The sequence below is a fragment of the Sus scrofa genome, chromosome 2 (assembly GCF_054392235.1).
Source record: "Sus scrofa isolate SSC_HxYL_T2T_F1_AM1 chromosome 2, Sscrofa_HxYL_maternal_Yorkshire_Landrace_v2.0, whole genome shotgun sequence".
Taxonomy (NCBI): Eukaryota; Metazoa; Chordata; class Mammalia; order Artiodactyla; family Suidae; genus Sus; species Sus scrofa.
Window position 1 is genome coordinate 4,414,617 of NC_139384.1, and position 14,391 is coordinate 4,429,007.

The 14,391-nt window shown below is 52.9% G+C and overlaps 1 protein-coding gene across 50 annotated transcripts in view; it reads right to left on the reverse strand.

Moving 5' to 3' along the window:
* The window catches only part of PPP6R3 (protein phosphatase 6 regulatory subunit 3), a 128,564-nt gene that overhangs the window by 11,107 nt on the left and 103,066 nt on the right, over positions 1-14,391 (reverse strand). For 28 of the 50 annotated variants that reach the window (XM_085010544.1, XM_021082716.2, XM_085010535.1 and 25 more), the window contains 6 exons: positions 11,547-11,644; positions 9,886-9,940; positions 8,906-9,036; positions 6,418-6,539; positions 2,524-2,677; positions 1,099-1,205 (listed from right to left, as the gene is read on the reverse strand). In XM_085010544.1, coding sequence (XP_084866670.1) covers positions 1,099-1,205; positions 2,524-2,677; positions 6,418-6,539; positions 8,906-9,036; positions 9,886-9,940; positions 11,547-11,644 — 667 coding nt within the window. The remainder of the gene's footprint in view (positions 1-1,098; positions 1,206-2,523; positions 2,678-6,417; positions 6,540-8,905; positions 9,037-9,885; positions 9,941-11,546; positions 11,645-14,391) is intronic. The other 22 variants (XM_085010533.1, XM_085010530.1, XM_085010549.1 and 19 more) reach the window with 2 other exon arrangements.

Below are 14,391 nucleotides of genomic sequence, written 5' to 3' on the forward strand. Positions count from 1 at the left end.
GCTCCCCAGTTCCCCGCAAGGGAGAGAGTGGGGGGTGGTACAGTCTACAACCATGACCCACCAGGACCCAGTCCACAGTTCATCCGTGTGCCTTCTCGCTCAGCCCTGCCCTCTCACTTGCCACGCCCAGTCCCGCCCTTCTCCGTGGGTGATTTGTTCTCTGGGAGCAGGAGCCAGGTGGCATACTGGTTATGAACTTGGGCTCTGAAGTCAGACTTCCTGAATTCAAAGCCAGGCTCACTGCTTAGCAGCCTCAGAGCCCCAGGCAAGCGACCCCACAGCCTGTGCCTGAGGTTTCTCACCCACCACACGGGGCATGTGAACCCACTTGCAGATCTGCTGAGAGATAAATCGGGTCATCTGAATGTTTGGCAAAACGACAGAGGACACGAGCTACTGGGTTTATGCATGTCCCTGCCCCAGGCCCTGGTGCCCACTCCCTGTAGCGTCATTTCTTCTTCTCTAAGTAGTGACTTCTTCGTCCCCTCCACATACTACCAGGCCCCTCTCCTGACCTCGTCACTACCCTCCGCCCTCTCCCTCCACCTCCCACAGCCCCGATCATCAGGTTCAGAGCAGTTCAGGGCCTTTGTATATGTGGAGTAAGACAGCCCTTGTCCGTTTCACCTGTTCACAACGGTGAGAAGAAAATCAACAGCCACACAGCCTGAACCAGGCCCAGATGCCCACACATGTGCCCAGCGCACAAGTGGATGCAGGCTGGGCTTGGAGCACACTCGACCCGTTGTTCCGGTTTCACCCGCCCTGGGTACTGGGAGCTGAGACGTCCATCCTTTCTGGGCCCGTTTCCTTTCCTGGCTTGAGGAGACCAAGCGAGAACTCAGACCCCTCACCCCTTCTGCGATCCACGCGCCCTGGTTCTGGGTGTACACACAAAATCTCTTTGCCTCAGTAGCCTGTGGACATCAGACCTACTGTCTCCTTTTCCAGGGTCCTTTGAGCCCCTGAGCTTTGTTAAAAACCTGCTTTGTGGACAGACAACTTCTCGGGTCTGGAAAACTCAGCAGGAAGTCCAAGTGGGAGTAAGCACCAAACGGGCGGTCCAGCAGCCATGCCCCCCGTGCTCCCTGCACCCACCTTCCGGCTGCACAGCCAGCGCGGCGACACTGGGAGTCAGAGGGTCCATCGGCTCAGTGCTGGTTTCCATTTCCACTGGAGAATTACTCCTTAGAGAATCTTTTGTACTTTTAGAAAAGAGAAAATTCAGAGGTTGGCAGTGGGAAAGAGCCCTCTGTTACCATCATTCACCACAAACCCTTTGAGACACAGCTGGTTAGTCTGCCGCGAGACACGGGCTGCGTCCTGGAGGGCGGCCTGGAGGGGCAGGTGAGCGTGGATGGGTCAACACCCTGCTAAACCAGCAGGGCAGTAACACAGGGACTTCTCAGGGGTTTCTGTTCAGTTTCAAAATGCCCGGCTCTGCACACTCGCTGGAATCACCAAGTTCCCAGGGCTGGGGCAGCGGCGCATACACTGCGCACCGTTGACTGTAGCTGCAGTGCCACGTGTACAGGAGTCCTTATTACCTGGAGCCAAACTGCCCAGGGGGCCTGGCCCTCTTGATATTTAATGAGAACACACGGCCTGTGCTCATGGGCTTGCAGAGGGAGGCAAGCCGCTTCAACTACATTCTCAACTAACTAGAAAAGCCGGCGGTGCAAATGTGAGTCTCTGGTACTGGATGAGAGCTCGTGAAGTAATTCATAATTTTGGAGACGTTGTCCATAAATCTCCCGTTTACCCCCGAAGGAGTAACAACAAAGAGACATGGGTTTTAGCCTACTCCTGGGTTTGTCTGCAACGGTGAGGGTGAGCTCACTGTAGCTGCCTCACCTTTTCATTACCAGCGACTGTCTAAAAGCACCACTTGCTAGAACACAGGAAGTAATAAACTCTTTCAGATGGGGAGGTGGAGACTGATTTTTTTTCAGTACACAAAATAACAATTTTAAGCAATCAGACTGCATCTAAGAAGACATGAAATCCATGGTTAATGCTCAAATGCTGACAATATTACTCAGGAAAATTTCAAAATGACAGGTTGCTGTCACCGAGAATACCACCAAGAGACCGAGGGCCGTGCCGCTTGCCCCCTTAGTTTTCAGCACTAGACCAGCTACACGTGAAATACAGGTTCAGAGTAGCTATTAAATCCAAGCTGTAGTCTGCATTTTTCTGCAATGCTCCAGGCAGAGGTGCCTGTCAGGAGGTCCCTGCCTGCACCCTGCCTGTTCTGACAGCGGGCTGGGACCGGAACAGCCCCGAAGAGGCCATCCTGACAGCTGAGTGGTCGGCCTCCTCTCCCAGCCCCTCCTCGATGAAAGGGGGGAGGAGGGAGCCTCATTCTCCTCGACAGCCTCTTCGCCGAGCGCTGCCTGTCCATCTTGTCTGAGGCGCCTGGTCCACGTGGAGGAAAATCAAGGTGACAAACAGCATCGAGAGCACACATGGCACCCCCGGTTCTCAGGGAGGAAGGTCTGGGGGGCCGGCGCCCAGGCTCACCTCAGGGAGGACGTGAACTCTGAAAAGGAGGCCCAGCCTGTCTCCTTCGTTGGCACTGACTCCTCTGTGCTCCAGACGTCAGACCCCACGGAGTCCAAGGCAGCACCGTGGGCGGTCTCCATGGGGACGTCAAAGTTGGCTGACCAGCTGGGCGCTAGAGGGGGAGGAATTTCACCTTGAGAATAAATACTTCAGTCGTTTCATCGAATGCAAGTTATTTTTCAAAAGCAGATGTGCAGTGATAAAACAAACAAACAAAACACCCCCACCCCCGCAGCTGTGGGGCAAGGAGTATTTATTCTAAAACACTTAGTCACTGGGAGAGCAACTTGATAACATCTATCCTGTCATAAAACTGTGTTTCCTTTGAGCCCTTAGCAATTCCCTTTCCTATGATTTTTTTTTCCCAATAGAAATTATCACACAAGAATTCAAAGCCACACAGAGAGGAATATGCTGAAGCTAATTTCTTTCTCTTTTTTTTTTTGGGGGGCCACACTCACGGCAGCACATGGAAGTTCCCAGGCTAGGGGTGGAATCGGAGCTGTAACTGCTGGTCTACACCACAGCCCCAGCAACTCGTGATTCGAGTCACATCTGCCACCCACACCACAGCTCACAGCAACGCCAGATCCTTAACCTACTGAACGAGGCCAGAGATCGAACCTGCGTCCTCATGGATACCAGTCAGATTTGTTTCCGCTGAGCCACGATGGGAACTCCTGATATTACTTTCTTAATTTTGACAAATGCACCAAGGTTACATCAACACTGAGAGGAAAACGGGTGAAAGGTACACAGCCACTCCCTGTACAATCTTTGTAACTTTTCTGTAATTCTAAAATTATTCCAAAAGAAAAAATTTATTTTTTTTAAAAGCACACTGCCTATTCAACTGCAGTCAGCTGGAAACAACCTCAATGCTTCCCAGTCCACACCCGGGCCCGTCACACTGCGGCTTCTGACGGCCTCCCTGCAGTCTACAACCTTGAGCACAAGCGAGAGCAAGGATTCCTACGACACAGTACGAAACACCTAGTGGGCCCCTGCCCGCCCACCCCCTCAAGCCTTGAAATCTCTGACGTGCCGAGCTGTTCGGGTATGCCAGTGAGGTGACTGGTGGCTGGGGGGCCTGGAGGGCCCGAGGGTGGGTGTGTGGGGAAGCCAGGTGATGAGAAGGTTGAAACTCTCAGCTCCCCGCCTCCACCTTCTAGAAGGGTAGAGGGACTGGAAGTGATCAATGATTGATCAACTGAATGATCAATGATTTGATCAACCACACCTGCTTGATGAGGCTCCAATAAAACCCCAAAGGGCAAGGCTTCCTCTGGGCTGGCAGACAGAGGGCGGCACGGCACCAGCTCCGCGGACACAGGGGCTCTTGTGCTCCAGACCCTTCCGGACCGTGTCCTGTTCCTCTCGGAATCTGCCCATTCATCTGCTGCTACTGTTTTGCTTTTTGTTTTTGTTTGCCTGCTCTTTGTCTTCTCAAGCCCTCACCTGCAGCATAGGGAAGCTCCCAGGCTAGGAGTTGAACTGGAGCCACAGCTGCCGGCCTACACCACAGCCATGCCAGATCCGAGCCACATCCACAACCAACGGTGCAGTTCGCAGCAGCGCTGGATCCTTAACCCACTGAGCGAGGCCGGGGATGGAACCCAGCAGGCACTGAATAGGGTTGGTTTCGTGCTTCCTGCCCAGGGACCCGCATACGTGTGGCAGGACCGCTGACATCCAGAAGGACGCCACCTCAGTGCCTGAAAATCCCACCTGCAACCTCGGAAAAGTCAAACCGACAGGAATCTTCACAGGCGTTTCTGCCTGCCCGCCACTCGCAAAGTTCTGCATTCATTCCATCCGCAAAGTCCCCCTTCCTAAGTCAGGCCGCACACAGACTCTCCTGCTGCTACCACTCTGGGGCAGTCTTTCCCAGACGCGCTCCCAGAACTAGTCCAATCAGAAACTCTCCTCAGCAGTCCAGAGAAGCTCCCAAAGAAGCGACATCCTTCCCCCACCGGGGTGTGAGGCCCTCAGAGCCAGGGGACAGGGCAGCTCAGAGCCCCGGGGAGGGCCCCCCGCCCCCAGCCCCACCCCGACTCCCGGAGACCTGCCAGCACAAAGGAAGCCCTTCCAGGGAGCAGTTGGGGCGAGGAGCCCCCAGGGCTGTCCCCAGTGGGACGGGGTGAATGTGACCTTCATCCAAACGTCCCCCTCCATCTCGCCCCACCCCCACCCCCACCCAGAGAGTCACACTCAAGTGTGTGTCTCTCTCCGAGACACAGATTCTGGAATATTATTCAGCCTTAAAAAAGAATACAATTGTGTCACATGCCCCAACACGGATGAACCCGGAGAGCGTCATGCTACGGAAATGGAGCAGTCACGCAAAGACAAACACTCCAGGAGTCAATTTCAGAGACAGAAGGTAGCATGCAGTGGCCAGGAGCTGGGGCGGGGGACATGGACGGGTTGTTGAACGGGTGTAGCTTCGGGCTCCCAGGATGAAAAAGTTCTAGAGGATCTACGTGAACAGACTTAACAGTGTTGAGCCACACCTGTGAACACACACACACACACACACACACACACACACACACTCTCTCTCTCTCTCTCTCTCTCTCTCTCTCTCTCTCTCTCTCGCCAAAGGATCAAGGCCTCCGGCCTGTCTTTCTCCCTGCCGCCCGGCTCCTGTTCTGATCAGCCCTCACCATTCCGAACACGTAGCGGTAAATCTCTTAATTTAGGTTTCCTGTCTCCAGTGTGTGCTTTCTCATTCAGCTTTCACACTGCTGCCAAGCATGATCATCTTCAAACAGATCAAATAACGTTATTTTCAGTAAAATCCTCGGCAGGAGGATTACAGCTCTCAGAATAAAACTCTCGTTCTGGCCTCCGGCTTCGCTCCCACCATCTCCCCCTCCTCACGAGCTGTGTCGAACCGCCGGTGGGCCTCTGGGCTCCCACACTAGCTGCTTTTCTTTCCAAGGGACGAGTCCCTCCTTGTGCTCGTGAAGCATCCCAGTCCCTGGAAGGCCTCTGCAGCTCCTCCGGCTCTGCGTCCTCGGCCCCCTGGCACGTAGGACGACCCCCGCGGCCGCAGGCTGCTCTGAACTACGTCGCAGAGAGAACAGCCCAGGCCTTCCGCCGGAAGACGGCGAGCAGGCGAAGGAGTGAGAGGACAGAGGGTCTGCCTTTCCCCTCTGGCTCTCTGCTTTCGGCATCTGCAACCCGCGGGCTCTGCTAAGCTCTGAGCTTGTGACGGAGTTGAGCCCAACCTCCAGAGCTGGGTTTCAGCCTCCAGAACGGCGTCAAAAAGGCCTTCCTGGGTAACAGGAAGCACTGCCAGTTTTGAGGCAAGGCCGGTATCAACCCGCACGGCTCTTTCACATAAAAATTTACCCGAGCTTTTAGAAGTTAACGTATTTTTTTCAAAGGCCAGCAACGCAAGCCTTCCTAACAAACAACAAAATATCCACTAGCCCTTGGCTAGACGAGTCTTAGGATCACGGGATTCAGACAGGCTCAGGACCCCGCCCGAAACTGTTCAAGCTCCTCCGCTGTCCCGAGTCTAAAGAGCGCAGCGTGTCCTCACGGCTCCGGGGTCCCTGGTCTCCCCCTTTGGCTGCAGGACCCCGTCTCCGTGCCGGGGGCAGACGTGCCCGCGCGCTGTCCCCAGCCAGGCTCCCCCGAGGGCTTCCGCTGCAGACAGACGCGCTCCCATCAGAGGCGCGACGCGCTCCCCCCGAGGCCGGGTCCCTGAGGCTCACCGCTTTGAGGACTCAGAGGACCGCCTGCTCCTTCAGAGCGCGACTCGGACGCCGCGGGCCAGGGGGCCGGGTTGGAACGTCCGTGTCCGACACTCAGGCACTGGCACAGAAGAGAAAGGCGACTTACGTTCATTCAAGTCCACCTCCATCTTGTCCTCCGCGTTGGCGCCACTGGGTTCAAACAAGTCCGGCTTTGCTCCATCTTCTTCTTCAGAGTCCGTGCTCTCCTCACTGTCTGTGCTCCCCGAGCTAAGAAAGAAGGACCAAGACGTGTGATGCTGCACACCGGCCACCCGCTACGTTCAAAGACCTCGAGTTATGCAACCACACAAACTGTGCCACGCTTCACCTGGGTCACACCTGCCTGCCTGGCACCCTGCTAAGACGAAGCCTGGTCATCAGCGGCTCTACCTCCTGGGCTTTGCGTGGAGAACAGAGGTCACGAGCTAACCCAGCGCCCTCCGGCGGGTGTGTGGCGGCGGCCCTGGCGGTGGGTCTGCCCGCCCTGAGGGCCTAGGAGATGAGCTTCACCTAGGAGGTGGCCCTTGGTCACCTGCTTACCTTCTTTTCTCGAGTGTCTTTCACACCTTTAGCCATTTTTTTTTTTTTTTTTTTTTAAGAGCTGTACCCACGACATATGGGATTTCTCAGGGCAGGGATCAAATCGGAGCCACAGCAACATGGGATCCGAGCCGCGTCTGCGACCTACACCACAGCTCAAGGCAACTTAACCCACGGAGCAAGGCCAGGGATTGAACCCGCAGCCTCATGGTTCCTAGTCAGATTCATTAACCACTGAGCCATGACGGGAACTCCCATCATTTTTTTGTGACTAGAGTTTTGAGAGTTCTTTATATCCTCTACCTGGCAATCTTTCATCAGACATGTGATGTGCCAAGGCTTTCTCTTAACGTATGCTACGTCCTTTCATTCTCCTAAGTGTCTTCGAAAAATAACGGGTTTAATTTTGATAAAGCTTCAGTTATCAAAATTTCCTCTCAGGCAGGTGCTTCTGGTGCTGTAGCCTGGAAATCTCTGCCTGACACGAAGAGCTCCTAGGATACATTTTCTAGTTTTACGCTGCACCCTCGGTCTAAGACGCACTCTCAGTTAACGTGTATCCACGTTGGCTACGGACCAACTTCCCTGATTCACAGGCTGACAGCCAACTGCTCCAGCACCCGTTTTTCAAAACGCTATCCTTCTCCACGGCACAGCCTCTGCCCCTCCCACCACACACCAAGGGCCCCACGCACGCGTGCACAGGCCTGTTTGGGGGCGCTCTATCCTGTCCCCGCCCTGACCCCTGCCTGAAGGAGGACCCTGTCTCAATCACTGCACAGTGAAAACAGGCAGTGTGAACACCTCAAGTCTGTTCTTTACCAAAGCTGTTCTGGCTGTTTTAGGTTCTTCGCATTTTCAATACGAGTTTAAAAATCTTCTTGTCAATACCAAAAAATCCGTGCCGTTGTGACTTTGAGAACGCACTCAACTGAGATCACCCTGGGGAGAACTGTCATCTTAAGTCTTCCAGTCCATAAACATTTCTCAAGCCTTGATTTCTCTGAGCCGTTGTACAGGTTTCAGCATACGATCCCTTCAGTACTGCATCAGCTACAACCTCCAAATTCTGATAGACGGCGTTTTCATTTCCTTTCAATTCAAAACACTATGTAATTTCCCCTTTGATTTCTTCTTTCATCGCATGTGCTTTAGTTTCCACATATCTGGAACTTTCTAGAGCTCTTTTATTGATTTCTCATTTAACTCCATTGGGAGCAGAGAGCGTATTTAGTCATGACTTGAAACTTTTTTACTGAGACTTGCTCTATGGCCCAGTATGGCCTCGCTTGGCACACGCTTCCCGCCTGCTTCTCTGCGCAGCTCGAGCAGCTTTGCTCTGGGAAGCCCCGCAGCTGTGGGACACCTGGGGCTGTTCGGACGCCCTCCTAACGCCACTCTGTGGCCCTTTCTTCACCCTTTCCTTTAAATCTACTTGAATGTTCATACAGATTCCTCTACCTTTTCCTTTAACCTGTTTGAATTTTTTTAATTTAAAACTTGAGTTTTTAAATAATTTATGTCCCACAGGCAGCATAAGTCAGACCTTATTTTCCAACCAGTCTGACAAGCTCTGCATTTTAATTGGGGTTTCTGGACCGACTGAATTTTAGAAACTGGGGGCGGGGGGAGAGGCTCGATGGATACCAATCGACGGGACCCCGTCTCCCCAAGTTAAATTAACTTTTAGAGGCAACTTTTCCCTTCCCAGGGAGACGTTCAGTCTTCCTAGGAAGCGATTCCTCACACGGCTGCTGTTGCCACTGCTAAGGGACCGTCCACCCAAAGCACTGCGTCGCTCCCCACGGCGGCGCCGGACCTCCGTCTAAACACTAAGCACTGTCTTCCCTTCGGGGGTTCCCAAGGAGGTTTCCTTGGCTTGCTCATCCTCTCCTCACACCGCAGCCCACTGATCGCGACACCTGTTTCTCAATCACGGCATTTCTCATCACGAGGGACCAAGCGCACGTCTGGAGAGGATACAGTGTCTCCTAAGGACCATCTGCTCTGTGCACTGGGTGCTGTGGCTGCGACGACGACGAACTATCTTTCACCTGGATCGCCTCTGGGACTCCGGCGTGAAGGCGACGTGCTTTTCCTCCCAGATGTCCTCCTCGTCAGAGCCCCCATCGTCAAACTGCTGTATTCGTTCCTTACAGCAAGCTTCAAACAAGGCAATGTTCCCCTAAATAAAAAGAAGAGACCAAAAGAACAAATCTGAAAGCCAAGTTATTTTCTCCCAAACTCACCAATGTAAATGAATTCTTCCATGTCCCTTAAAAAGAACAGCACCCTACCACATACACCAAAATAAAACGTGATAAGCATCAAATGTCAGCTTCTGGGTAAGTAACAACCAAAAGTCCCCCCCAAAAGACTGGCTTCACAACCGGCAGACAAGAAACCTGCCCACATACACCCACTGCCACCAAATGAAAGCCTCATTTCAAGCCTGAGAGCCTCCCTGCCACCCCCGCCCCCCAGATGCAGCCGCCGACACGCGTCACTCCCTCTGCTCTCGCCAGTCCAGCCAAACAGGGAGGAGCTGTCGACGGCGCCATCACTTAGCTTCCACCGCATCACAACAGCCGATAGCCCAGTGGTCTCTCAGGCTAAGGGACTTAAAAACCAAGACTGCGCCCAGTCAAATGACACTAACCCCGTGTCACTCTGCTGATGGGCTGACAGGCTGGCCCTGGCCCAGCCCAGGTTTCTCTCCTGGTGACAGGCAGCAGATGTGAAAGGCACAGACTGGAGTCAGACTGCAGTCTCTGAAGCTAAATGTCCAAACTGCAATCACAGGCGACCCTGGTTTTGTTAGTGTTAGCCCTGTCACAGCTTAGCTAGGGGTGCAAATTCACATGCCCACTGGGGCCAGGCAGGTCACGAGAGTGGCTGAAGTCATTCCGAGGCGGCTCCCGGGAGGGCAGGGGCCCAGTGCACACGGTGCCAAAGGCAGGCTCGGACAGAAACCACCCCCCCCCGCCGCCCACCTCTATCAGCCTGGCTGCTGGTGACAGGCACCCATACTCACACTTTCATTCGTATTGAGAGTGAAGTTGATGTCTGATACTCGATCAAAAGAAACACTGTGAACAAAATGTAAGTGCAGGAGTAGTTAATTATCTATAGACTTGGAAACAGTATTCATGAAATTCTCCAAATTTAAAATATTTACACTACCATTAAGAGCTCCATGAGAAAAAACAAACGGACCCTGCTTGGGTTACATGACAGCTCTTCCCTTGGTCGAAGGAATTTATGTAGGATGGGAGGGCTGGGATGGAAGCCTTTTGAGACATAACAAACACACCCTCGAAGCCTTCCTATAAAATATTTTAAACATCCATGGTAGCAACCACGGTTCCATAGGCCACACCTACATAACCAAGGAAAAGGTTATTTGCAACGAAGAAGCAAGTCAGAACAAAAAAAGGGCCACAGAAGCTATCAGACCCTGCACTTTCCCCAGGTACAGCCCAATTCATACATAACATACATAGATGCCTCTGACATGTTATGCTATAATATGGCATAATCAGGAAGAAAGCTGGGAGTAAAAGAACTCATAGCCTCTTAAATATACTTTTTTAGTAGGTGGAGCCATCTTAGAATTCTTAAAAGATCTGTTCTGATCAAACATTATTCTGAAGTACCCAATACAAATTCTAAAGAGACTGTGGATTCCTAACTAGTAATTCTCAATAAATGAGTCCAGACAGACAGATGCTGAGATGCCACAAGGGGGGCCCACAGGTTGTGGTATGAGCGCCCCTAGGGTATAGACATGAATGCCTTGTGGACAGTCCTTGCTCTTCTGGATTTAACGAGCCGATTCTTAGGGCAGCTCTATTTACAGCGGGGCTCCAGGCCCCTGAGCCGCACAGCATCGTACAGCAGTCAGAGTGTGCCGACAAGGCCTGTCTCCTAGTTCTCACTTGCTATAAATGCAATCTGGGACAAACAACAGCCTCCACTGGCTGTAGTTCAACCAACTACTGAGCATCTCCTGCTAGCGAGGAGCCGCTAGAGACCTGGGGAGTCCACAGCCATCATGAGGAGCCCCCAAGAGAGGCCTCTGTGCTCAGTGAGCTGAGACGCTTCGTTAACAGCCCTCGCTCCCCAGGGTCAGAGGCCAGGCGGGCCACGGGCATCTGGCCCACCACCCTCCAGTCATTCATTCTGCACACTACCAACAACGCCCGTTTCTGTCCTCCTTTTGCCCCGACTGCAGAATGGGTGAACTCGACGCCTGGCTCTCGAAAACCCAACTCTACCTTCCAGTTAGCCCCCCAGAGAAGAGAGCGCACACGGGGTGCACCTGCCCGGCGTACCCCGGCAGCCCACTTGCCGTGGGCTGGAAGAGACCACGCGTGCCCAGACCAGTTCACCAACGTGGGGGTTAACTATTTCCCATGGTGCCAGCTAACACGACACCTGAGAGAGGAGGACGGTGACTTGAGTTCCTCCATCCACCAAAACAAGCCTCTGTGAAAGGCGCCAGCCCCAAGGGCAAGGCTTCTTTGTGGGAGGTGACACCCGGTCTACCTGTGCTCTGCGTGCGTCTGGCTGGACAGGGCGGAACTAAAGAGACGCCCATGAAATGCGCAGACGCCCAGGAGTTCCCAGCACCCCGAGGAGCAGCGCCGCCCGGGCGGGAGTGGGGGAGCCGTGCAAAGAGAAGAACGTACTCACTTGCCAATGTCATCTTGGTCTGCAAACTTCTCATCGTTGAAGCCAAACTGGTCAATAAAATTGGACGTCATTTGTTGCATCTGATAATCAGAAAAGGCCTGGCAACCCCAGGACCAGTGACAGTGATATAATGATTCCAATGACATTCTACATACTATTTGCCCATTTGTCTTCCAGAAAACATCTTATTTATGTAGCCATAGGGCTTAAAAAGTTGGTGTGTTTTTCTAAAAAAACAATCAAATAATTTCAGACACTACTTATTCCAAATAGGAAATGTTTGGACTTGGTACACAAGTTATTCCAATGCACATGTCACGTGAGAAATGTTAAGTGACCACTCTGTCCTCTGTTCCAAATTATCTCTAGAGCAAGGTTTGGGTCTAGCTCAAAAGGGTGATCAAATGACACATGACGGTCTGAAATTATAAGGCGTTTCGGTTACCTCTGAACACAACCAACCTCACGATTGAACAAGTGGTCCCCCTCCCCCCGCACCTCCCCACCCCCAACCCACTACAGCAACAAACACCAGAGGAACAGTCACTCATGATCTCCACCACAATCCTACAATGCAATGTTCTGGACACATCGTCGTCTCAGAGAAAGATTAAGTCTCAGAGGCTAGGGGAGGGGAAGGTCACTGCCGCCCTACCTACCTTAGAAAGTTTTAACACTGACCCAAACTCAGGTGAAAAGCCCATAACCCTCAAAGATCCATGAGGAGTCCGTTCTGTTTCCCACACAGTTTCTAGAGAGCACCAGGCTCACTTGGGTGAGAAATGGGGGAATATTACTGGACTCCCCCTAAGTGCTTCTTGAATCTAAAACAGCAGCAGGCCCGGGGAGCAACAGAGGTGAAGCATGCTCTCTGTTCTCGATCAGGAGCAAAGAGCACACGAAGGGAAGCCAGGCACTCCTCGCTGTGCCCCCAGCGATAAGCACGGAGGCAGACGGGGTGTGTGCTGCCCAGCGGTGCCCAGCAGGCAAGCCCGCACAAGGGGCACAAGCAGCAGCCGGGGGCTCGACGAAAGCCAGTGCTCCCGAGGCCACTTACTAGGGAGGCAACTGAGCTCAAGGGATTTCTCCTTGGGTCTCCGCCTGAGCAGAGCCCAGGGACTCCATCCTGCAGACATACACTGCAGAGATGCCTCTGCCGTTAATTCCTGATTATTCATTCTGGTGGCAGGGAAGTATGGCATGGATAATCCAAATTACGAATCATTAAAAAAGAAACCTTATATTTGGCTTTGGAAGGCATCTTTCCCTTAGGTCTAGTTTTCCGAGAACCTCAAACCTCACCTGTCTCTACCTCGAGACACCCATCGGCCCTCTGTGCATGCTCACACTTTCACGCAGCCCCTGTGCTGCCCAGATACACCACTACCTGAGCACACGAGAGCTTCAGGCCGGCCCCACAGGTGTGCGTTTTGTAAGGCACCCGAAGCTGTGGGAGTTTGGGCTTAAGTAGAAAGGCAGGGAAAGCTCCAGGAGGTGGAGCTGAGTTTTGGGCAAATGAACAGAAAATATAAGTAGAAAAAACCCAACTTGTCTGAGTTGCTTTATCTTTTTAAAGGTAGGATGGATGGCTGGTAACTTCCACTTTCCCCGGTGGATGCCGTTAAGAATCATGAAGTCCTTCCTCGTTCTGAGCCAGCAGTATAAGCCAGGCTCCAGGCTGATTTACAGATTCGAAATTTGGTCACACCAGGGGGAAAAATCGTTTCCAACTGTTTTTCTTTTTTTTCCTCTTTAAATGTTTCATAATACTTTAAATGCTTCCAACAGAAAGCTAACAGAATGCGCACACTCAGTGTACGTGAAGCACCTGTGTGCATGCACAATGCACGCACACACACAGATAAACTGACATGACACACACACACATCTGCACGGTCCAGTCATCAAGGGAGAGCTTTCCAGCAGCTGACAGACGCCACCTTGATGCAGTGATGCGGAGGAAGAACCCCCCCGAACCCGAGGCCTCGCCAGCTCTGAGTCTGTTACAGCTTCGAGGAAGACACAACCAGCAAAAGACTTGGGTTTCAAGCCTGAATCTTACCAATGAAGCTATCAGGCTCACTACAGCCATGTGAATGAAGGCTGTTATTGGATTCTATTTCAAGTTTTATAAAAAAAGAATCCAAATCTGGAAAGCACCATATGGTTGTGCCATTATCACAAATGTGTAATTTTTCTTTTTTTTTTTTTAAAAAGGGAAAGAACCCCACACACTTCCCAGAACTGTCATCCTGGACAAAGCAGGGACTGTTCAGGCCACTGAGAAGGGAGCCCACGGCCTTACGAAGTGAATCCCTTTGGTGGCGCCCCCCCGGGCCACCCGAACTCCCCATCCACTTCATCTGAGCCGACTGCCCACGAACAAGCCAGCTGGGAACGGGGGCAGCAGGGGCCCAGGTGCGCCGCCGGCCCTGACTCTCCAGACAGCGCCGAGCACACGCTCCTCGCCCTGCACCCGGTGAGGCAGCGTCCGGAGGAGGACGAGCCGGACTGCAGGGCGCAGAAGCCAGAAAGGGCACCCAAGCCGGGGGCCCTCCCCGGGCCAAGTGTGGCTCCAGGCGTCTGTTAAGTGACTGCCCTGAGCTTGCTACGCTCGAGCTTTTCCCAGGGACAGAACCTCAACTGCGATGAGAACTCCTCCCTGACGTGCTTTGTGTGCCCGTTACAGTCCGATTAGTGTGTGCACACTGGTGTGTGTATGATTCCAACAGAGACCAGCGTGCCTTTTTTTTTCCTGCACGTGGACGTTCTCGGGCCAGCTATAGAACCTGTGCCACAGCAGTGGCCCCAGCCGCTGCAGTGACAGTGCTGGATCCTTAACTCG